The sequence below is a fragment of the Tamandua tetradactyla genome, chromosome 18 (assembly GCF_023851605.1).
Source record: "Tamandua tetradactyla isolate mTamTet1 chromosome 18, mTamTet1.pri, whole genome shotgun sequence".
Taxonomy (NCBI): Eukaryota; Metazoa; Chordata; class Mammalia; order Pilosa; family Myrmecophagidae; genus Tamandua; species Tamandua tetradactyla.
In genome coordinates, this window is record NC_135344.1 from 72232638 (window position 1) to 72257824 (window position 25187).

The window sequence follows — 25187 nt, forward strand, 5'->3', positions numbered from 1 at the left end:
TAGAAGTCTAATCAATTCTGGTCTCCTTAACACAGCAGAAGACTAAGCCCAGAGGACAAGGCGACTTTGCAAGCTCACCTGGCCCTTTAGTGGTGGAGCAGGGAAGAGAGCCCAGCTTCCCGCCTGTGCCCCACCTGACAGAGGGGAGACCCTGCAAGGTTTTACACTGTGGTGTAGGAGTTAAGACCTCTGAGGACACATTCCTTTCTGAGTATTTCTTCCCTGGAAATCCTGAAAGGAATATCACTGATCTATATATTCATTGTCTGCTTACCCACATCATTTCTTGAGGTTTCTTTCAGCCCCTGATCAGGACGAGGGAGGAGAGAACTTGTGTATCCCCAATTCTCTGTTTTCTAGGCCCTAGTTTGGGGCAAACCATTGGGTCCTTAAAATTTTCTATGAACTGGCTCTGTTGTGAAAGAAAAAAAAATTGCACAGAAAGGAGCCATCCTCCAAATGGCTTTGATGAAAGATTACACAGCCTATCATGTCAAAGGAAAACAGCTCCCTGGAATGCACAGACTCACCTACAGTGCCATCTGATCCCTTTGAGAAACGATGTCAGGTTCATAGGCCTGGGGAGAGCAGAGGGCAGAGGAGGTAGTGACGTGTAGCAAAATCAAAGCTCCATGCCAGGCCCAAAGGATGGAGAGCATCGGACCAGTTATGTGCGGTGCATTCGACCCGGCGGGCAGTTCTTATCAGACACTCTGTTTATCTTAGTACACAACTTGAGGAGTCAGCAGTGTAGGAGAAATAAGTGGATACTTTCTGCTGAACTGCTATAAACCGCTTAACAACATGTTTATGAAGAAGAGAAAACTGAATATTTACAAAGAGTTAAGTGTTGCTAAAGAAGGGAGCCACCATTTTTTATGTGAGCCAGTTTCAAAACGTTTTGTCTCTGTTTTAGATGAAGCTGGCATCCACCCACCATGTTTGCTATAAATAAAGTCTCAAGAAATAAAGACCAAGAGGGTAGGCCATTGTGGCGCAGTGGCAGAGTTCTCGCCTGCCATGCTGGAGACCTGGGTTTGATTCCCGCTTCCTGCCCATGTGAAAAAAATATATATATATAGAAATAAAGTTGGTGCTTCAAACCTAGAAGACAGATAGTAATGGGGAAAGTGTTGCTCTTCTGGCCACATCATTGAAGATGCTTCTCACCTGTGCAGCCCAGGAGGGCATGGGATGTGGGTACTGCGGTCCATGTGGGAGGTCCCCATCTTCATCCTCTTCTCTGTACGTGCCAATCGGTTCAGTTCTACTGAACATGATACACTGTCTTCAGTGGAGGCCACATTATGTCAACTCCCAAATCTGATTCTTTCAGCTGATTCTTATGTCAGGCCTTCCTCTAGATGCTGAGGATCCAACAGCAAATAAAACATTCCTTGAAGGGGCTCTCGCTGTGGGGGGAGATACAGACAAGGGTGGGCAGTTGACAACAGTGAGCTAATTGCCATGGCGTGTTGGTGAGCAGGGCAGGCATCTCCGCCGGAAGGTTCAGGGAAGGGCTGTTTATGAACGTCGTGCTTAGAGCCAGTTGTAGGATGAGAAGGAATCGGGAGATAGAAGAGAGGAACAGTTTTTCCGGAAAAAAGGAATATCAGAAACGCATTTTAGGGGCACACTCATCAGATCTGAAGGAAAGGAAGAGTGTTGAAAGAATTGAAAATTGAATCCTGATTTTACCATGGAAGTAAAGGGTTTAGATACATATTTTTAAAAAAGATTATTCTGGCTTTAAGGTAGAGAATGGATTAGAAACCATTAGAATGGAATGGATTAACCTGGGGTCCACAGACACATTCAGGGATGTGCCAATTGGGATTGGGCAAAAATATATATTTTTACATTCACTAACCTTTAACTAAAATTAAGGATGTCCTTTAATTGTCAATGTAGGCAAAAAGACCAAGAGAACCCGAGATATTTCCATTTCACTTGACAATTTTGTAGCCATCTCAAAACCAGCATTGAGTGGAGAGCTGAGGCCTCACCACACTGCCAGTGGGTCCACAGTGAAAAGGTTTGGGCACTCTGGACTGCAGAGAAGATCAGCTAGAGGTAGAAAGTCTGTTCCAGAAATTAATGCAGGTGAGGAAAGGTGTGGACCTGAAGTAAGGCACTGAGAGTAGAAATGCGAAGAGGGTGCAAATTGAAAGTACCACAGGAGGTAAGAATTGGAAGGACTTCAAAAAGGGAATTTGTTTCTTCCTTGGGATCACCAAGTCTTGCTTTAAGCAAGTACACAGGGTGAATATGTAAGATGGTAGAGATTATCTTCCTCGACTAATGCAACACTTGCCAGGGAGTGAGTTCCTGCATCTTTTCTCCTCGACAGCTGGAAGAGAAGACTGAGAATCTGGGAGAAGCGGGTCCCTCCGCTGACGGCAGAGGTGCGTACAAGGAGAGGGAAGCACAGCAGAAGCTCCTTGCCGACAGCCACGGCCTCGTGATGGACCTGCGCTGGCAGATGCAGCACAGCGAGAAGAACTGGAACCGGGAGAAAGTGGAGCTCCTGGACCGCCTGGCCAGGCATCGGCAGGAGTGGGACCAGCAAAGGAAGGAGCTTCTGTGGAGAATAGAGCAGGTAAGGAGGCCCACCAGGCCCCAGAGGGCAGGATGGAGAGTGTAAACTGCCCTGGACATCAAGACCTCTTAGAGAAAAAAAATAGAAACCAGCTTGCTTTGAGGGGCTTGCTGCATCAGGGTGTCTCATGGGCTTCAGGAGGAAGAGGAGGGTTTCTAGCCAAGGCGCCCTCAACTCATGCCATCCCATGACAGGGATCTTTTCATATGAAGTTTGTAGCTACCTTGTAGAAGAAGGGGGGAGTGAAGTTAACTTTTTAAAGAAATTTAAAGCCTAAACTTGAAAGATGAGGTCATTTCAATGATTTCTGCCAAAAAGCATACTAACTTTTAAGTTTGCCATTGAAGAAGGGTTCACCGTAAGTGCTCCAGCTTGAGTGGAGTTGTTGTCCATCAGTGAAGAACTTGCTGAATTAAGTTGGAAGTCAAGTTGTTTGCTGGCAGTGGCCCCCACTGTGGATATCGCTGAGCTGTGATGAGATAGAGCCATAGTCCAGGGGAATAGTTCATCCTCTGCAGCTAAACAAATGATTAAAAAAAAAAAACTAGATGGATTTGGGAGGGGAGGAAGGGACGTGGTGTTTTTCTGCCACCCCACAAGTCTTCTCTGCACTGCATAAGACTTAGAACACTTTACATGAATGCAGTAGTTCTGGAGTGATACACAGATTGAATTTGCACATTAAGTTGATGAAGATTTGGAATTCCTCCCCAGCTGGATTTTAACATAAGCATGCATTTTATTTATTTCAGCCTGTTGCTGATAAATTCATGAGGCCTCAGGGAAATGTAGTAATCAATGAGAACCTGAATTCTGGGAAAATAACCTCACTACCCTACTATAAATACCCATGCTGCCTGCATTTGTGTGTGAGCCTTTGAAACATGTTCTAAATTCTCTGCAGACATTTTGTGTTACATGGCAAATGTTGGGAATGAGGGAGGGAGAATAAACTAAGTGGTGAAAAAGACCAGTTGCCTTTGGCTTAGGAACCATAGAGAAGAAGCACATAACACTGTCAAGAGAGAGCAGCCAGCTGCCCAGTTCTTCCTGGATTAGTTCACTCACACAACTGAGTCACCTTACCAGTGTTTGATATGACTCCATTTCAGAATTCCCAAAATCCTATCAAGAAGAAAGTTGGCCACTTCCTGTTTAGCTTTGAAACAACCGCTGGAGAAGGGTCTTCTGTATTAAATTCCCCTGTGTGCCTCTATGCTGTTGAATGGCTTATCACTTGTTTTGTGGAAATTTTAGGGATAAAAGTAGCACGTGTGCTTAGGAAAATGGTCACAAATTGATCAAACCCAACTGTAGTTAACTAGTATCACAAAAGCAACTCTAGATGTCTTGTAACCAGGGAGCTTCCTTCTTGTAGGGCCCCCTGTGCCCCCCAGTGAGGCCACTGTGACCCCTTCCCAGGTCCTTCTAGGGTCCCCATTGCCTATTAAGTGTAGTGATTTGTTGGTCTTAGCACAGTTTTGTTTTGAGAGCTATACCTTGGATTGAGGTTACGTAGGTCTTTTATGTTTTTATTTGACTTCTGGGAATGAGAGATTTCTAGTAATGGAGAGATTAGTAAGACACATCCAATGGTACTTAAGTTTTCAAGAGTTAATAACCCAAGGGTGAATAGGCACCTCATCTTGAGACTATATTTTGGAAAGATAAGAGCGGTCAGGGGCTGAAACCTATTTCCAAACTGACAGTATTGCAACAACCCCACTAAACCGACAGTCTAGGTGGAGGTTCTCAGGTTGGCGTCTCTGAACATAATGTAATCTAAACCCGTGTTTCAAGCATTCCTCTGAAATCTGGGTTGTGGATCCCACAGTTTTCATAAAATGATTTCAGTGCTGTTTTTAGAAGAGGATTTGTTACCCATGAACTGATGCTTCACACATGCTATTGTGGTTTTCAAAAATAAGTCTGGCCTCTCCCCCAAAGTAGTCAACATTTTTAAAGAAGATTTTGTACACCTTGGTGCCCAGTCCTGAAAGTTAGGAAAAGCAGTTCTTGGCTCTAAATAGGAAATTGGTCAAAGTGTGTGTGTGTGTGTGTGTGTGTGTGTGTTTGTGTGCATACAGATTTTGTTTGTTTGTTTGTTTGTTTGTTTTTACCAATTATTGGGTTGGTCATTCATTTAACTTTTAGCTGTACATCCTATAGATAAACAAGAATATAACTGCACACTCTTCCTAAGCTATCTAGCAGTGCATTCTCTCAATATTTGACTGCTTGCTAAGCCATATAACCTCGACTCTGATAACCCAATACAGGTGGTGAAAGAAGTAACACTAAATCCATTTTCCACTTACAGAACACATGGTTCATACTTGCCCGGTGTCATTAAATTCCTACATAATTTCTGTGCCACATAAGGCATTTTATATGATAAACGGCCAAGGTCACATAACACACGCTATCCATCTTAGCATCTCGTGTGTCAACCCACATTTGATTGGGTTGTCGTTAGTTTTTATGGATTCACACTACATTTCCTCTTAGAATTAAGTTCCCACTTAGCAGACAGAATTTAGGGCTGGCTATCCTTATAGACCTAAAGAAAAGCTCTGTGTCATTCTATTCTCCTTCTTCACTTTTTAGAATCAGCTGCCATTCTTTTAAAGCCTATTTGCTGGGTGACCTTTTCTTTCTTTTGACCATTCCAGGTAAGGTGACACTTCCCAGGGTTTATTGTTTCCTGTGTTCTTTGAAATGCACATCTTTAAAATTTTCTTTTTGCATGAAAAGTTGTTTAGTGCAAGATTCTAAGTACTGTAGGTGCTGATTCCTGGTTTGAAAGGACACTTCTTGGATACTTTATCCTTTTAAGGACCCATTATTCTATTACAACACCCCAGAGGCATCTTAGCAGCAGAGCCCTCCAGCCAAAACCATTCCACTTCATTTGTAGGAAACCTAACACTTGCCAACTTTAGTACAAGTAGCTCCTGGCTGCCCGGGGTTTTTGTCTGAAATCCCGCTTTGTGCGGTTAGAGCGGGTTTGCTCAGTTCTCCTGTCATTCCTTCCTCTCTCCTACTCACACCCTCGCTGCACATTTGCAGCTTCAGAAGTGCCTCTTGCATCTCAATTCCTTGCCGGAAATAGTGCGGAAAAGATCATGTGCTGAAGCTGAATTGTGCTGACATCCGCTAGATAAATGTAATGAAAAGCTTTCCTTTTTATTTGTGTAAAGAAAATGTTTGGCATCTTTAAAAGACAACCACAAAGAAGTGTCACTGGAGAGGCAGAGTAGAGGGCAGGGGGGCTGAGCTAAAACCTAGAGTGATCTTTGCCCCAGTTTGACTGGGATTCTACCTCAAACACTAACATTTTAAGTCTGACCGTTTGAATTGCCACCTTTCCCAGAAAATAGAGATAATCCTCTGAAACTTCTGTTTCACCACCTCAGAAATTACTAAACATGAGTGTACTCCAGCCCCGTGGCTGCCCATGACTGTGCTCCTGAGTGTGCATGGGCCATGCTCATCCAACCCGTGCACACAGGTTTAAGTGAGGACACAAAAGTACAGTTCGCAAAAGATGCCTTTTTTAAAAAAAATAATTTGATAGGCTTTCAAGAGGGCACCTTTTCCGGAGGCAGTGAGGAAAAGTCTAAGAGTAGAGCTGGAGAGGCATTTCCCTGCCTGTCCTGACAGCTCCCCATTATTTCGCCCTCGCCCCTTTCCTGGAATGGCGCCATATAACCTAGTTGCAGTGCTGCAGGCCAGGCAGGACTGGCACTTCCCTGCAGAGTCGGCCATCAATGACCTTTACTGGCTGGCTGCTCCTGGCGGCCTCAGACAAGGCAGAGAGGGAGTGTGGATACCCCCTTTTCACCAAGGAGAAAACCCAACTGAGAAGAGCCCAGTCGCTCACCCTAGCCAGCAGGCCACAGAAGTGTTTGAACTCAGGCTTCCTAATGCCACCTGGTTGTGCCCCCTAACCCCTTCCCCCACCCCCTACCTCTTGAATTTATCAAGCCAGGCAAAAATAAGTAAATAAATAACAGAAAAGAAAATTATGACTATAAAATACGTGGCTTATTTTTTTTTTCATGTCATATCTTTAATTGCCTTTACAGCTAAGTTTTAAGCCTCCCGAGTTAAGTGTAACTTGTTTTTGACACCAAAGGGTAGTGATCCAGTTAGATCACTTGGGTTTATGTATATAGGGCCTATTCTGAATTATTTGAGGCTAGTTAGGAAAATTTAAGGTGCCCTCAAAAGTTTGCTGTCACTGATGATATTCCATTGGGTGTGCCTGAAGTTCTGAAGGTAACTCCAAAAGAGAGTTCTAAACATGTTGTTTAGTGATTTTTAAAATATGTATAATTCCCCATGAGCATGGTACTGAGAGATGTGTGTGTGTGAGTGTTTGGGTGTTTGTTCTAGTTAGAAATGGTTGACCATACTTTAACTTTTTTTTTCAAAAACCTTGGGTTTGATTTCTTAGGCATAATTGTAGGTAAATTTTGAGTATGTTTGGATGCTGTTTCAAAGTAGGACTAAATAAACTAATCCAAAAGAAAATTATAGTGATAATGTGCTGTTTCAAAGTAGCACTAAATAAACTAATCCAAAAGAAAATTATAGTGATAATGAAGAAGGTGAAATAATGGCATAGGTAATGATGTGTGAGGTTAATCCAGATTTTCCAGTCCAGATAAAATTGTGGGGTTTTGCTCTTTAACCTTTGATATTGTGTTGTATTTTGAAATTAAGGTCAGAATTTGAAGAACATTTGCTTCTCACATCTTTCAAATTGGCCCACATGTAGTTTCAAATCGTGAAGAAAAGATGGTCCCAGGAAAAGTGACAAACAGAAAAGCGAAACTAATTCTTTTCCTTTAAAAACTCTCAAGTTGCAGAAAGAAAACAGTCCCTGGAGAGGTGGTGGCTTCCTGTGTGACCACAAAGAAGGCCATCTCCGCCCCTTCGCCCACCAGGGGGGCGTCCGTGCACCTCGCCCCATGGGGGTGTGGCCCTGCTCCGGCCCGGAGCCCATCCCGTTTGAAGACCGCCCGCTGTCCAAGCTCAAGGAGTCGGACAGGTGCTCAGCCAGCGAGAACCTCTACCTGGAAACCTTGGTGCTGGAGGAGGAGCCCGAGGAGCCCCCACCTCACAGGCTGGACAAGGAGCTCAGGACCTGCCTCATGGTCAGACTCTGCATTTTTCACTAGGGTTGGGAACCACAGAACGAAGACGTGGCAGTTAAACCTGGCCACGTCCATCAGAGTTCCCTCTGGCGGGCTCCAGGGGCTTTGGCATGTTGCAAACTCCGAATTTAGTAAAAGGGAAATCTTCACAATGGTAGGATAATTGCTATGCAGTCCGGACCCTAAACTCCTAGTGTGTTCTGTGGTAAGTTTGGGTCTGCCCTCTTGTCTCCACAGTCTGGTTTAGAAACACGGGGACAATGTCCCATGGATAGGAAAGGTCCCACAAATGACCATGTCCAACAAAACATGCAAGGGGAAGTAAGTAATTCTGGGCAGTGTGTATTTTCAAATTTTCTTAAAATCATAATATAGTCTTCTGATTCTTGAAAACTAGTAAACAAAAAAATTCTGCTTTAAAGAAATAACCTAACATTTGGAAGTAGCAAATATCACCAAATGATGACCTATTATGAATACCTCATTCTGTGCAAAGGGAAAAATATCCAATACTTGGAAACCATACATAAGTTGGATTCCTGAATGCCTAATGTGATAAGCTATATAATAAAATTTCCATAGCACACAGCATTAGGTTTTTCTGGTTATGTCCTTTCTAAAGCAAGTTTTAAAAAAAAAAAAAAACAAATAAAAACTGATTCTAGGGATCATTTCCTGAGAAGCATCTTATCAGTTATTTTAGCTGTCATTTTGTCTCCCAAACACTTCAGAAAATTAGAAGGATCCACGTAAAGTAGTGTTGTTAAAATGTGGAAAAATTCCAGTACACTCGCATGTCAGTGAAATAAAGTATCTTATCCTCAGCATTATGGATTAGGCTGAACCACATGAGATTGCCAATGTCCCACCATTTTTGAGCTATTGGCAGATTCCTGTGAGGTTCTGTTTAACAGCAGAAGGTAGGATCAGGGTAATGAAACTGTGTCCTAGCCCCAGCTCTGTGAAGTGTCCTGAGTGCAGTGCTATTCATGGCAGAGCTAGGGGACACCTCGCTGTACCCCTGCTGTCCCAAGGAATCAATTTCAGTTACTATCAAAGCCTTTGTAGGGTCCTTGCTCCTTCTTAAAGAAATGTCAGCACACAGGTGTTTTCTCAATTGACAACCTCATGTTTACCTGCCTCTCTACCAGCACAGAGAGCTCTCATTCTTAAAGGGAAGTCACAGTAACTTCACCTTGGATTCTAAATGGAAATGTTTAAAACCAAGGAAGTGCCCAAGTTTACGAGTGTCATCTCAACATCTACAGTAGGGTTTGAACTGAGAGACAAGTGCTCCCACCTTCCTCTCCCAGCCTCCATCTGCCTTTTTCTCCACCCCCCACCCACCATCCCCCTACCTCTCTCTCTACCCCTCCATCCCCCCAACTTTCACACACACACATACTAACACTTATTTGTGTTTTGGGTGCTGGCTTTGAAACTCACATAGTTAGTGTAGTCCTTTGAGTTTGGGCTCCTCCCTGGTGGAATGAAGCTGCAACCCCTCATCAGGCTTGGATCTGTGGTTTTATTGTTGTACTTCAAAGGGCTTGAGGCAGGCACACACTCCCAGCCAAAACTTTGCCTCAATGTACATTTTAAATGGCATTTTCCTAGGGAAACAGAGCAAAACAAATCATTTCAGCACGTTCAGAGCTCCTAGGCAACAAAATTAGCGGATTCAGACAAAATTATTTCTTCTTTATAGGAAGAAGAAAATCACAAGGGAAATCTTCAAAGGTAAGAAAGATTGATGAAAATTATTAATTCCAGACGACTGAAATAAATCTCTTGGTTTTACAATTCCATTTTGTTGATGCAGTTTATTGTAACTCTCTTCAAAATGACTTGAAACCAGACTTCTGAATAAGGAGTTGCTTTATTATCATTAATTTTGTAAATATAATAGCTACAGAAAGGCCAGGTTTGTGGTGCTGTGCCACAGTTTTACGATAAGGACCTTCAAGCTGGAGTTGTGAATGTGGACAAAGGAATGATTTATGTACCACGGTCTTTGAAAAGTCATGGGAACCTCTCTCCTCTATTTCAAGTTTGGAAAAACTCCCACTTTATATGCCACGAGGCTGTCTATTTAAAAGCTCTACGAGGAGGATTTATTAAAATATTTCCTATCAGTAATCCTTGAAGAAAATAAAAGTGGTGGGTGTTGGTATTAGTCACATCCCAACTGTTAATTTCCTCCAGTTCTGCTTCTTTATTCCATAGATGCTCCCCTACCATTTCCAGCGTGTAGAGTTTCTCCTCAAGGCAGCGGGCCAGTTTCAAATTTCCTCATCCTTGATTTTCCCTTCAACTACAAGTCTCTTAATTACTATCTGCTTCCCCATTCGTCCTTGATCAGATTCCCCAACACCTGGAATTGCCTCAAGTTACACTTGTACCTCTCAAGTGTTTGTTTTCCCTGGTTATCCTTGGGCTGTGCAGGACAGGGCCTGAGAGCTCGGACCCTGGACCCAAACAGCCTGGGTTCAAGGCTAGGCCAGCCTCACACTAGCCCTGTGACCTTGGTAAGTTGCTTAACACTCTCATTCCTCTGTTTCCTTCTCTGTATACAGGAGGCGTTTATGTCTCTCAATCGCTTAAATGTGTTAATAAAGATAAAGCAGTCAAAGCAATGCCTGGCACAGGAGAGCCATTGAACAAATTTTAGCTGTTGTTACCCCCTTCCGCTTTCCCTTCTTTTCCCAGCAGTGCAATCTCAATGTCCAACTTTGGATTTACAGCAAAGCTCTTTTACCACCCAGTCCTATTTTCTATCTTAATTGCTTTGGTTCATTCAAAAAAGTAATCCACGCTTGTTGTAAAAATTCAAAGAATATCAAAACATTAAAGTAAAAAGGTGTGGGTGACTTCCCCACAACCCCCCTTTCCCTGCCTTCACCACACCCTTCTCCAGGCCTCTGCAAGCACCCGTGCATTTTCCAAATACGTCCTGCTTTTTTGTGGTTATGGTTTTGCCTTGGCCTCTTCTCAGACTGAGCCTCCCCTTCTCTGTCTGGCCACTTCATCCCTGTCCACTACCTCCATCCAAGCCCAAGTGACAGAGAGGCAGCACCTACCCTGAGAGCATGCCTGGAGGGCAAAAACGGGAGTTGCATAAGCTACGGCCAGAGAAACTTGGAGAGGATCGGGTCTCCGTAACTGAGCCCCTCAGGGAGCAGTGTTCTGGAAACACATCATTATTTCAGTGACTCCCTGACTTAACCAGAAGCAAGAAGAGGAAAAACAGGTTTGCCCGAAAGCTCAAGACCTAGTGCAAATCCACCCATCCCTTCCATTTCCCTTTGTTTAGAGCACTGTTTTATAGCCAGCATTCTACTATCTATAAGGCCACTGGACAGTTTGCAGATGATTTGTAACAAACAAGAATATCACCACTGGCTTTTCCATCTAGTCAGAAATAACAAAATGGAATGCCTGAAAACATCATTTTTAGCTTGCTGCTGTAGCTCATGGGATGACAACAATCAAATGTCCTATCCCCCCAGGGTGAAGGCAGTTTTCAGCAAAGCTGCCCAGAGCCTTGCTGGTTCGGTGGCCACCCCTTGGTCCCCTCGAGACTTGCTCAGAGCAGGATCCCAGCTCTGACTTCCCCATCCTCAGTGGGTCCTGTGAAGGACTGGCCCTCTTTGGCAGGGCCTAGGGTATTTAAAGCTCTGTTGTAGGGGGTCAGGGAAATGTTCATACGTCCTGTGAGAAACGGAGCAAGTTGCAGATAGTCCAGACACACCCACCACCCCACACCACATCAGGCCTGATTTGCGTGACTCAGCAGCCAGCCCAGCCCAGCCCCAAACCTCCTTCCTGACACGCTTCTTAGGCCCTGGGTGGATCGACAAGCTGCCGTGGGCTGGGACCTCCTCTCCTTTAAATCCCCAGCACCTCACCTGCCCAGGCATATACATGGCCTTCTGTAAATTCATGATGGAAATATGTTGGCTCAAAGTGCTAATATATTGAGGAATCTATGTCCCAAAATATCCAGGAGGCAAATTCCCCCAAACTGGTGCCTGTCTTAACCCTTCCATTGTGTTTGTGTGTCTGAGGGAGTTTTTCTCTTATCTAAAGATAAATGAGCAAGAAGAAGGTTATAAAGAGGGGAGTGCTGAGCCCCTTTGGTGAATTTGGGAAGTGCCAGATGGAATTTTTGTCAGAAATCATATTTGGAGATTATTTGCCAATCTGATTCTATCTCCCACTTCTCTCCTTTCTTCTGGGTCTTCTATTCAGCCTTTGAAGAGTTTTGGGACTGATGGGTGAAAAGAGACTTTAGGTTATAATTCCTTTGTTGCAGCATCTGTCTCCACTTAGCTCATTTGGATAGGCACTGTGGTGTACTCGTCTCTGTATTAGGAGCAGCTGACATAATGCCTGGAACTTAGTAAATTCAGCGCCAAGTCTGGCTCCAATGCTCTCATCACCATTTGGGATGCCAAGGCCAGCTGTTTCCCCCACGGCTTCCCGGGCTTCTTGGAGGACATCAGGGGCTAAAAATGAAACTAGTGGCCACAGCGCTTGGAGTTGCTTCTATGGAACTCTGACCAAGATAAGGCTTTTGGAGCAGTTCCACAGCCCTGTGTCCACTGACAGCACCCAAGGGTCACCTCCCAAGTGGGACACATCCAGCAGCCATAGAGTATTCCTCAGGGGCCAGCCAGTAGTGCAGGCCAGGCTGACACCTTAACAGCTGCTCATGCTCAGAGCAGTGCACACTGTTGGGGAGGAAGGAATGCTGGGGGGTCACAGATAAGTGGGACCTTGTCACTTTTTAGGCAGGGGTCTGGCGGGGATCTTCCTGTAGGGAGGGGGGTCTCCCAGTAAGGGGGTTCCCTGTAGGAGGGGCTCTCCCTGGGCAGGGTCCCTCACTAGAGGGCCTGCTCCCTGACATCCTCTCTTCCCGCTTCCCCAGGGCGGTTTCCGTGTCCTCCATGTCGGAGTTCCAGCGCCTGATGGACATTTCTCCCTTCCTGCCTGAGAAGGGCCTGCCTTCCAGCAAGGAGGACGTCACCCCGCCGCTGTCTCCCGACGACCTGAAGTACATTGAGGAGTTCAGCGACGCGGGCTGGGACTACTCCCCGCGGCCCCCGGAGCTGTGGGCTGACCGGACGGCGGCAGGGAGGGCCGGGGGCGACGCGGCCCCGGGGCCCTTCCCGGACTCGGCGTGGTACCTCACCACGAGCGTCACCCTGACCACGGACACCGTGGCCAGCCCCGAGCACGGCCGCCGGCAGCCCCCGCGGGGCCACGTGGTGGCCGAGCGGGCCCTGCGCGCGTTACCCCCCAGCCCGCCCGCACTGCGCCGGGCGGGCGCGGCGGACACCAAGGGGGGCCCTCCGGAGGCTGTGCTTGGCAGGTGGCCGTGCGACCTCCCCAGACACCCCCGAGACTTTGTGGAGGGCGGGCTGCACCCCCTCGACGGCCCCTCGTGTGCCTCTCTGGGCTTCGCCTCCCCGCTGCACAGCCTGGAGATGTCCAAGAACATGAGCGACGACATGAAGGAGGTGGCCTTCTCGGTGCGGGGGCCCGTCTGCGCTGAGGCCGCGGGGCCTCGGGTCAAGGACACAGCCTGCCAGACTAACGGGTGCCGGACGACGGGCACGCAGACCGCCCAGACCATCAGCGTGGGCCTGCAGACTGAAGCCCTGCGGGCCGGCGGCATCACCAGCAGCCCCCTCAAGTGTCTCACGCCCAAGGCGGGGGGCGGCGCCACCCCCGTGTCCTCTCCTTCCCGCAGCCTGCGGAGCCGGCAGGTGGCTCCTGCCATCGAGAAGGTGCAGGCCAAGTTCGAGCGTACGTGCTGCTCCCCCAAGTACGGGTCTCCCAAGCTGCAGAGGAAGCCCCTTCCCAAAGCTGACCAGCCAAATTGCAGGACCTCCCCCGGGGTGCCCCAAAAAGGGTACAGCGAGTCGGCTTGGGCGCGCTCCACCACGACGAGGGAGAGCCCGGTGCACGCGACCATCACCGACGGCCTTTCCAGCCTCTTCAACATCATCGACCACAGCCCGGTGGTGCAGGACCCCTTCCAGAAGGGGGCGCGGGCCGCGAGCCGGTCTCGCTCGGCGGAATCCCGAGCAGAGCTGGGCCCCGGACAGGAAACCGGCACCAGTTCGCGGGGAAGGTCGCCCAGCCCCGTCGCGGCGGGCTCGGAGACGTGCAGGGAGGAGGGGGCGGAGGGCACGCCCGTGCGGCAGGACCTGTCCGCTGCCTCTGGTCACACCCTCACAGAGAACACTGCCCGGATTCTCAGCAAGAAGCTGTTGGAGCATGCCTTAAAGGAGGAGAGGCGGCAGGCCCTGCACGGCCCCCCAGGTCTGAACTGTGACAGCTACAGGGGAGAAATGGTCAGAACCGAGCCAGGGTCCATGGAGGTAATGAGCACCCAGCACCCCACACTTCACTCCACCGACTTCCTCCCTGTGAATAGTGGGGGCGTTTGAACCTGGCCTGGTAGGAATGGTTTCCAGGAGGTTGCAGGTGTTGGGTTACAGGAGAATGGAGCAAGCAGAAACATAAAGCTTGAGCTATGTGAAGAAAATTACAGGTTATTGTCCTCAGGAAGTCACCAAGGACATGGCTTGATTCAGGTTCCGTCCTCCGGCCTGGGTGATTGAGGCTCATTTGCTCTATCTGGGCTTGTCATTTAGGGTTGTAATTGACCGACTTTGTGTACGAGGATTTGCAACCAGGAAATGTGTGTGTGTGTGTGTGGTAGTGAAAAGTATGTTAGAGTGTTTTCGGGGTTTCTGCATGCCACAGACCTTCACAGGAGACAGAATGCGAGGCGGGGCAGAGAAGGCTCTGATAGTATGGAGACCAGAACTTCTGTCATCAGAAACTGCAGTGAGAACATCTGGATTCCAGGGCCAGCTTCCATGTGAAATGGCAGTCTGACATTTCACAAGCTCCCTATCTACTTAGGGTCCATAAATCCCACCCCCTTCACAGTAAAACCAGATGAGAATGAGACCAATGGATAAAACCGGTTCTGCTTTAATGCAGCTTGTTGATTTCAGCATCGTTCACAGGTCAATCCGCCTTGAATTCTATCCCTGTGCATACCCGCAAGGAGTATATTTACACCACACCACTTTCAAAGCCTTCCCATAGCAAGAATGAGCAAAAGAAAACAAAGCCAGTTATACTGCTGGTGGTGAAAGCAGAGGCGATGCCTCCTGCCTCGTGCAGTACTGAAAGGACAGGTTTCCCCATGAGTCTGTTTTGTGACTGATCCCATGTATGAGACTGGATTGGGGGGCCTGATTCCCCTTTATCCCAGATGTACAAACCCCACAGCCAAAGCAGGGGAAGCTCCTGGTAAACAGTCTCCCAGCAGCATTCTCCGAGCTGGGTGGCTCCAGCAGCTCCTCCAGTGCTCAGAGGAGAAGGAGAGGCTCCCCATGGGGTGCTGGCTTCTTTTCCACCATGGCCCAGCAGCCATAAGCTTCCCGGGTGAGGTTAGGGCAAGGTGAGTTTCCTCTATCACCCAATCACCTTCTATACTACATTTCCCCACAGTAGGGAAAAATGAGGGTTAGGCTCCCAGTTCAATTCACCACGGAGGATTTAACTCAAAATGGAGAGTTGAAATCTCAAGTAGGTTAAACTACATGAAATTGCCGATGACCTACAGGAAGGACAATTTCATACAGTTCAACCTAATCCAGAATATTTGCACTAGGTGCGGTTAAACAGCATAACTAAAGCATAGGGTATTGTTTCTGTGACAAACGTATGTCAAGTTCTGAGCAACGTACATATAAATGAGCTTTTGCAAGCTTAGTATAGCTTGGGTATTGCCTATATAATCAAGTAGGTTATATATATACCAGTCTAATGAGGCCAGTAATGTTTGCTCTTGTTTTCATAGGTGCCCGACCACATTTGTCAGGCAGGTTCAGCACTTCAATTCTTTCTCCAGTAGGAGAATACTATTTCTTGGTAATGGTAGAGATCCCCACAATTCTCTTTGTTATGCTGTCAGAGCGTCTATTCCAGAAAACTTTTCTCAATTATGAGCACCGCAGTTCCACCACGAAGGGCTCCACCATCGCCCAGTAATGAGTTTACCATTTTAAGTACACAGGCCAGCCTGGGCCAAACTTCTCTTCTCCCTTAGCACTTTTGATCGTCTTCCTGTTCAGTTAGCCCCTGTCTAGTCTAAGAGCTGACTTGGCCTTGCAGCCAGCAGATAGTCAGGGCTCAGCACACATTCTGAAACTGAAGAGCAGAAGAAGCAGGGGGTAGTGAGGCCCGTGTGCTGGCCCCTTAGACACCTCCACTGCCCGCTCACTCTGGCAGTAACTGCCAGGAATCTTGAATTCAAACCCATTTCCCCACGCCACACCTTGTCTCATTTCCCCAGCTGGGTCTTGCGGTTTTCCTTCTTTCCCCTGGAAGAGGATGCCTCCCAAGTCTCTGTCTTAACCCCATCTCCTCACCAAAACCTTCAAATGCCTAATCCTTATTGTCTGGGTAAGTTAACATAGATGCCTTCCACCCATCACCTCCGCAGACTTGCTCCCCCCAGCCATCTTCCCAGTCTTTCCTGGCTCAGAACTTTAGAGCCACCCTGATTTTTTGGCTTTCCTTGTTGCCACATTCAACCATGGAAATATTGCTCCCATCCACTAAACCCCCTTTCCATCTTTGCTGTGACACTCCTGCTTTCTGTGCTCTCCACCTCTTGTTTGGAACACTGAAATAGTCTCCTAATTGTTTTTTTTTCTGCTCTCTTTTCCCCATTCCAGTCGAACACGCATACAATTGTCCCCATTGTTTCATTAAAATCGAGTTCTGATTATTTTAGGTTCTTACTCAGACGCTTTCAGTGCGGCCGCCACCCCCATTCCTTGAAGACTAATGGTCAGATTTCTTAGCATGTTCCTCATGGTTTCTATGATGTCACCCAACCTCCCTCCCTTGTCTTACTTCCCTCCAACTTTTCTGCTTCATGAACTCATGGCTATCCTCAGACTCAATCTTCGTCGTTGCTGTTCCTCTCCTCAAATGAACTCAACCTGGGGAATCTTCTCCGTTGGCTAAGGCTCAAAGGTTCATTCAAAAGCTGATTTACCTTCCTCTTCCTCCCCCCACACCTTGAGCCTCCCACATCTGTTCTTCCATGGTGCTGCGGTTGTAGGATTCACAAGGATTTATCACATTTCCTTGCAAAGAGTATGGAATTCTTACCTCTCCTGACCAACTGGAAATACTTTTCGAACACAGACTGCATTTTGGGTTCCCCAATGCCTAGCAGAATGCTTTAAGCATGGATACATGGATCTTTACTAGAGAGAATCTATACAGGATTTCGTGATTTATCCCCAAATGCTTCCTATCTGTGCCATCCTTTCCTGTCCAGGCTCTTCCCTGGAGCAGTTGACCCACATCTCAGAATAGCACATTAAGGCAGGCTTGCAGAATTGGTTTGCAGTGAGTGGCATGACCTATCTCCTCTTGGCCTGCCATTCAAAGACAGTTTGGACCATCTGGTCATTTCAAGCTTGCCTGGCCCTTGCCTGCCTTTCAGAATTTTTTACGTTTCTCCTTTCCAGATTATACTACCTCAAGTCAGATTTTATTTTTTATATGTCAGCTCAATTTATATTTCACCGTATCATCAGCCTCCTTATATTCAAAAGATTAGCAAGAATCATATACTGGCCACCTGTGTTTTTAGTGTTCCACAGAATTTTTAAATAATCAGATGAATCTGCCTATTCTCTGTGGTTTCTCCAGCACTCTTACATCTCTGCAGCATCTGTCCTCTCTGATGCTGCCTGCAACAATTAGTAAGAGTGGGCTCCCTTTCCCTTCCTCCAAAATTCCTTCATCCACTGAGTCTAAATAAGGTCATGACTAAAATTGCACCTTAATGAATCCGTGAAATATCTCTTTGTTACTAAACACAGTCCTTTAAAAAGCACCACGCTTTGGTTCTAGGGTCCCAATTCATATTTGAATCGCATCAAGTCCATGTTTAAATTTGCTGTTGTGCTTATTAAATTTAAAATACATAAAATAAATAGCATCCCCTTTTCTTGAAGGAAAATTTTTATTAAAAAAATTTTCCCACAACCTCCAGTCAACCTAGTTACGTGCCTGGATGTGTTTGCACTTATGCTACGTGAGATCTGCTCATGGTCTGTGCAGCTGAATTGCTTGTGTGAATGCATGTACACATCCATGGATTTTCCTGGGGAATCATCTGAAGTCCCACCTTGAGAGCCCTTTAAGGTTTTGATGCACATGGTCCATCATCCTTTAGAATGCCTCTTTCTCCGGTGGGCACTTGAAGGCTTCCAACTGTACAATCTTGGGCTCCACTCCCCACCAGACCACGTTCCCCCGTCAGCCTTGTCCAGGTATGACATCACACCCTGGACACCTACAGCAACTTTCTCTCTAAACTTCCTCTAGCTTGTCCAGTCCTCCAAGCAGTGCTGCTCACAGTAGCAAGACTCTTCCAGAAGCATCATTAGACTCCCTCTTCCCTCAGAACTGTGGCTCTATTAGGCCCTATTAGGCTTGTGTTTTCTCTAAACTCCTCATCGAGGACCCTCCCCAAATGGTCCTATCTCCCCTCCCTTTATCTCTAATTGACATAGGCATCATTATACCCAAATTCAAGCCCAGCCAGACAAGACTTCGTGCGACGTTATAGCAGAATATTCTAAAAGTACCTTCAAGGCCTTTTTGGTGAAATTAGCATGATTATGGTAAAGAGAATGTTCCAGAAACAATCCAGATTTTATGTGCAGAGTTGAGAAATTAATCACTTTTAATTTCTTAAGTAAATAGACACTCTAATGAAGAACAATGAAGTTATGCCACAAAATATCACACGAGAATTTTAAGTCTATTTGAAGAACATAGGATAAGGAATAATGGAGGTAATCAAAAGGACAACAAATGAGATTTGTTCTCATTATCTATCAAATAAAGCCATGAAAAATTATTTCAGTAGTTCCATATCCATTTATCTGAAGTGAAAATGACTTATAATGGACAATCATGATTTATAATAAGCCAAGACTTAAACCTCTAGGTCCCCAATTTTGGAGACTGTTCAGTATCTGTCCCTTAATTATAAATCTGAAGTTCATAAAAGTTTAGTTTACAAATGATATATGCAAATATTTAAGAAATTTGAAGTTTTGCTTTATCGTTATGATGAAAAACTTCCAATTATATCTTACTTGTGAATAGCTCTTTCCTTATTATTGGCAAGGATATTTTTACCATCACAGATACCTACTAATTATACAAGCTTTTTGTTTATACCATTACATTACTGTTTTTAAGAAGTCTGAATATATGAAAATACACTCCTAAATCAAGCTAGCATATCCTATTGTATTGTCCAGTTACATTTGAGAATTTACAGCTCTTTCCCTTCAATTTCTTTTTAGTTTATAAGATGCATTTACCCAGTCCTGTTCTCATACATTTCTATGATATTCCAGAGAACAGACAAGTGTCCTCCAAAAAAGTTTCCTACACTTCTGTTATGGGTCTAGATAATCTCCTTGATTAACACGTCTTCAGAAAAATCTGTTTCTTCTGAGCAGTATTTCTCTTGCAAAACTCCGAGAAATAGAAGGGGTCACCCGAGGATTCTGACACATTCTCACTGCCCTACTTTTGGGTGTCTCAAGAAGCTACAACCGCTCTGCCCACCTTGCCCCCAGAATCAGAGAGCGTGGTCCCAGCTCCCATGGAAGACTCCTCCTCAGTCCTTCCCCTTTTCCGTTTCCAGGTCTCCTAGAACATTCCCCGTTGTCAGGCCACTGGGTTCATAAACACAGCTAGAAAAACTTTGCTATTACACGGCCTGCATGTTCTCAGATATGTCTGTGAGAGGACAAATTTGATGGGCTGAGTGTCCCCAGGTAACAAACGCGCCTCTGCCTAACTCAGCCCTCTGGGCGCAGGTAAGCCGCTCGCTGCAGGGGGGGCCAGACCGGCCTTCCCCGGGCTCTGGGGAAATCCAGTGGAATCAGGGCCACGTCCTAGAGCATTAGCTTGGCTGTATCTCTAGTGTCCACTGATATTAGTAACTTAATAGAAATTGTTTTTTGGAACAACAACAACAAAAAATGCTTTAAGGTGCTAACAGTGAGTGCTCCAAGGAATCTGCGATCATATAAAGAAAAACTTTAATGATGAGGTGCACACCGTGGTGTGAAAATAGTTTTATAGTGCAAAGCTGTGCCTCTCAGCAGCCCATTGTGGGCCGCGGTAGAGAAATATTTAGATTTGCCTCTCCCTGGATGTGTTTGTTATCAGAAGAGACAGCCAGCAGGCGGGGTGGGGGGGAGGGTTGGCGCGTGATCCCGGAGTTTTAAACCCCGCCAGGGCCCTTCCCTGCAGGGCTAAATGTCGAGGGCCCTTTTTCTCTTTTCCATTGGAACTGTGCTTGTAGATTTCCAGTGGATTATTCTGTGTTTGAATTGATGGAACACACTAGACCCATTGGTTATCCCTTTCTGCCACCCCATAAATTACACAGTAGCTCAGGGTTTTCATTCCAAAATAACCAGGTGGTACCATGGGACCACTTCTGAGCTCTCCGCCCCCACCCTCAGCATCCTGTTTTGGAACCTCTTCCTGAGTGTTACGCCCGTATCTAGACACAGAGCTGGCAGAGACACCCCTGCACTAGGAACGGGGAGAGGAAAGCAAACCTCCCTTTCTCACCTCCTCTCTCCTTCCACAAGCTACTTAACGCTTCTTTTTCTCTTGAAAATACAGCACCAATTCAGTGGTGCTCAGAGAAGCTAGGAGAAAGAATTATCATCTGAAAAGGCCATGCCGCCCCTCCCTCCCATGCCTGAGTGGAAAATGTGAGGGGAAAAGTTTAGGAGGGACAGTGGTGGTTCCGTCAGTGTGGCCCAAACAAGCCAGGCCGTAGAATGTCACGCAGGTTCTGTGTCAGCATTCACCAAACCACGCTTGAAATGTGAAATGTTAAAGGGCAGCTAAAGGGCAACTCAGGGAAGAATGGACAGCGGGCGAGGGCTGTCACAGCCCCAGAATGATGAGTGTATGTGCTTGGCAGTTACTTCTCTCCGAGTGGTGGCAGGTGACAAAACCCATGCAGCTCAGGAGCGTGGCTGGGTCCCCCATCTCTGCCTTGGAGTGAATGTGCCCCATTCCAAGGGTCCCCATTGACTATAAAACCTATTCTCTGGTCTCCTTTTTAAAAAGTGCTTTCCAACCTACTTGCTTTTCTTTTCTTTCTCTGTCTGTTCTGTCCAGAACCAAACTGTCTTACTAACTGCCCCCTGGCGACTCTAGCCCTGCCTGCCTCGCTCTGTAAGTGCCTTCTTCCTTGTTTCCACACTGTCTGCAGAGGTCATTGTGTGTAACGTGTGGTTGGCATCACCAACGCGACCCCATGTCACTCGCCATGTGCCGCTGCTCCGTGCGGCCCCCTCCCACACTGCCAGGAGCTCCCGGGGGCCCGCATAGCCGTACAGTCTGTTGTGCTGCCCCAGCCCTCCCGTTTGCTTCCATCTGAGTCACCACATCAGCCCACAGCTCCAGCAGAAGACAGGTTTTTAGGTTATAGAGATTCAGATATATCCCCCTCCAACACTGTCTGCAGCGGATTTGCCTTCGGGGAAATAAAGGGATACTGGCTGATGGGGGCGAGGGGTTGGTTTCTGTGGCACGGAGCCGGACTTTAAGGCCAGCTTCTGTCGGGACCCCCATTTCCCATTGGCCTCCTCCTACTCACCAGCCTCTCTGCCCACGTGAGCGGGTGTCACCGAATGTTGTGATGGGGTGTGCCCATAACTGGTGATGCATCCCCCTGCCCCAGACAGTCATGCCCGAGAGATGACTCCAAGTGTGTCTTGCCCTTCCAAGGGGCTGCCAGAGGTGACACAGGAAGTGCTCAATAAATGCTTGTTGAAGGAATGAATGAGCAACAAGGCCATCCCTGCTTGAAATATCTTGAGAACTTCTCCCAGAATTGCCTTGAGCGCCTGAATCTAGGCACCCGAGAAAACACAAGCTTGGCTTTTGATGAAGGATCCTGTCCCCATTCACTTACCTCATCCACTGATCTGAACTTGAACCGTTTCAATACAGAAACATCATCTGCTCCCTAAAGCAAAAGATATACCCCCAGAAAAATAAGGAAAATACCATTTGGGGGGGCTCCAGGGGCAACACCCCAGCACGGAGGCAGATCCAACCCCCCCGCCCCCCGTTATGGCTTCTTGGGAAAGGCCACATGGCATGCTTGCATGTGCTGGCAGGCTACTGCAGAAAAAAGCCATTCCCTTGAACTGAGGGGGACACTGCGTTTCTTTTTCTCATAGGAATTCACAAGGAGATGCTGGGAGGAGGGCTGCAGAAAGTTCTAATAAAAGCTCATTCTCGCTTAGGATCAGCAAGATGGAGATGGGCTGCAGGGCATCAGCCAGATAAACCCGCAGCAGCAGCCTCACCAAACATGCATGCACGTGTGCACACACAGGCATGCTGCCCATTACAATCACGGAGACACAAAACACAGAACGACTGCAGATGTCCCAAGCCAGCCATCCCCTGGTGCACTGTGGGCTGAGGTGACGTAGGACAGAGCCTGCAGGTGTTAGTTCCCACCCCAGTGCTGGAGCGGGAGAGGCATTTCCTATTGTCGTGATACCCCTTAGCAAAGCCCTCTGCTAATCGAGCCCCCCCCCCACCCTTGTCATATGATGTGCCAGGCTTGAAGCAGCATGATACTGAAGAGCCGTCTGCAGTGTAACGCTGCTCCTTTGCTGCAGAGCCGGCTCGGAGGCAGGGAAGCCCTGCCCTCCACCGCGACCTGTGTTATCCACTGATGGCCTGGTGCCCCCACCGCAGCTACCTGTCTTCTCCTGTCCTCTTCCTCCTCCAGGACTTTGTCCACTGGACTCAGCGCTCCTGTCGCTTGCCTCCACTGCCTCATTCCGCCTCACTCTAGTCTTCTCCATTGCATGTCTCGTCTCCATAAGCCCTGCCGTGTAGAGTTCACTTCCTCACGGGCTCCGCGGGCCCTTGCCTGTCGCCATTTGCCCTGAGACTTCCTTGCCGTGGTTGGCCATCTTGCCTGTTGGTTGTTCCAACCCCATGTCCTCACAGTTTCCCCACGCCACAGCTTTCTTCATTTCCGTGCACCAGCAAATTCCAAGCTGGACGACCTCGTTTCCTAGCACACAGACTAAGGACAAGTGGTTCGACATTTCTTAAACACAAAAAAGTACCAGGAGACCCTTGCACATCAGTATTCCAGGTGATCTGCACCTCAGTTTGTCTGTCTTGCGTTACCTTGAAGGTGCGGGATGCCTCGCAAAATCACAAGTGCACTCTACTCCACTTTTTAGAAATGCTGCTATGGTGAATGGTCATCAAAGGAGACTAGACCTAAGTTAGATTTTCTGCCTGCAGCATTTTTTTTCCACGTGGTGGGAGTTTGTTTAACCTACTGCCTGTCAGTTTGGAATGAGCAGTTGTCAGGTGAGTCTCGGTGCTAATACAGCTGGAGGAAATCATAGGTTTCATTATGGGCCCCACATAGACCAAGACCCAGGTAACTCAAGAGGACCGAAAAAATTAGACCACCCAGGTTGGCAGGCAGTGAGGTGGATGTGGAGACACAGCCGCAGTCGCTTCTCTCCCATCTTAGGTCCACTCCAACCCAGTCCTGAAGGAGCTACGTAAAACAGACTCATGTCGCGGTGTTGCCACCTCTTGTCTTATCATCCAGTTAATGTTGTCAGTGGTCATTTGTGTTGAGTTCTTTACTCATCATTTTAAGTTCAAAAGTTGCCCATGGTCTATTGCATTTAACTTCAGTCCGTTGAAATGTGTGTTTGGGGGGAAAGTAGCCATCAAAGAACCTACCATTCGGAGTAACCCTCTTTTCCCTTTCTCACCTCTGAAGGAACTGCCTTGTTCTGCACTAGCTCCATCCCTCCAGCCCTGCTTCTCCAGGCCAGAGAGACCAGCAAACCGGCGCCCTCCATCCCGCTGGGCTTTCCATTCCCCCACTGCCTCACAGTCTCAGTCCACCGGAGACCTGACCTCCCCGGCAGACCCCCGGGATGAGGAGTCCCCTGCAGAGAAGCTCAGCCAGTGAGCCAGCCTGCATGAACGACCACAGAATAACCTACATTGTATTTGACCCACCCATCCACCGCCATGAACCAACCTCTGCCCGCAAGGAGAGATCTCGTTTTCCCAAGGTCAAAGAATGTTAAAAAAAAAAAAAAAATACACAGCTGCTGAATGTTCAACCTGTGAGCCTGAGATGTTTCTAGAATGAAACAGTCAACGTGCCTGTAATAACTTAATTTTTTTCATAGCTCAGAAAACTATTTTTGTCTCCCATCTTTTTTACACACAGTATATTAAACAAAACAAAAAAAGGTAAAGACAATATAAATTTAAAAAATAAAAGTTTTAAAAAATGTACATTTTAAGAGATTCTGAGTGCCCTCGCTCTCAAAACCGACTGCCTTTATGTTAAATTTGCACTGTTACATTCTGGTTTGGTTTGAGCTCATGCTGAATTAGAGTATTTTAAGTTAATTTTATTTTGTCAATGTTGTTATTTTTTAAGATTTTTGAAATGCTTCAGACTGATTTAGTGAACTTTTTGTACTGAAAAAGCCATGAAGCCAGTAGACAAGATAGGTATTCTGTAGACTGGCGGGGATACAGGCCAACATTTTTGAAAGGTACCAAGCCTTCAGATGGGCTGATGTGATTCGCTGTATAACCCACATATTCTACTCGACTTGCATGTCTTTGGGTCCCAAGCACCTGGGTGCATGTACATACGCTCCTATATTCTTACCACCACCTAAATGTGCGTCTGTGTCCCACTGTAATACATTGTGAATTTCCTCGTACTGTACTTTGATTGTTGGTCCTCTTACATTGACAGTACAACGCGACAAAACTTTTTAATTATTGTTAAAAGATGATCTGACCGTGTACAGCGTTTACTCAAAATTTTCTTGTTTAAGGAAACATTACAAAAAGTCAGGAGGATATGAAATTGAAACAAAAGGTGGTGTCTCCGAGTCTGTATGAGACAATGACAAAGTAGAAATAAAGTCTTTACAAGATGGCGGCGTGTTCCTGATCTCATATTTCACATGCCCTCCATCCTCTCCTAAGGACTTGAGCTGAGAGCTTTCCATAGTAGGGAATCAAGGGAAAGAGGAGAGCATACAAGAAAGCAACAGCTGCTAAAATGTCTAACAGGAAATGGATGCTAAGTACCTGATCATGTTGCAGCTTTACTGTACCGTGTAAGAGGGTTCTGGGATAAAAAGATGACTTCATTCATGTGGAAAAAAAAAAAGCCGACACGGAGGAATCTGGTTGCCTGCATATCAACATATGCTAGGAAAGAGGGAGTG

General features: G+C 46.7%; 1 protein-coding gene across 5 annotated transcripts in view; it reads left to right on the top strand.

The window, feature by feature from the left end:
• The window catches only part of MTCL1 (microtubule crosslinking factor 1), a 140588-nt gene extending 115696 nt beyond the window's left edge, over nucleotides 1-24892 (top strand). For all 5 annotated transcript variants that reach the window (XM_077135955.1, XM_077135956.1, XM_077135959.1 and 2 more), the window contains 5 exons: nucleotides 2351-2599; nucleotides 7468-7761; nucleotides 9470-9501; nucleotides 12692-14150; nucleotides 23702-24892. In XM_077135955.1, the coding sequence (XP_076992070.1) occupies nucleotides 2351-2599; nucleotides 7468-7761; nucleotides 9470-9501; nucleotides 12692-14150; nucleotides 23702-23896 (2229 nt within the window). In that variant the 3' untranslated portion in view covers nucleotides 23897-24892. The remainder of the gene's footprint in view (nucleotides 1-2350; nucleotides 2600-7467; nucleotides 7762-9469; nucleotides 9502-12691; nucleotides 14151-23701) is intronic.
• Nucleotides 24893-25187: the final 295 nt, after the last annotated feature.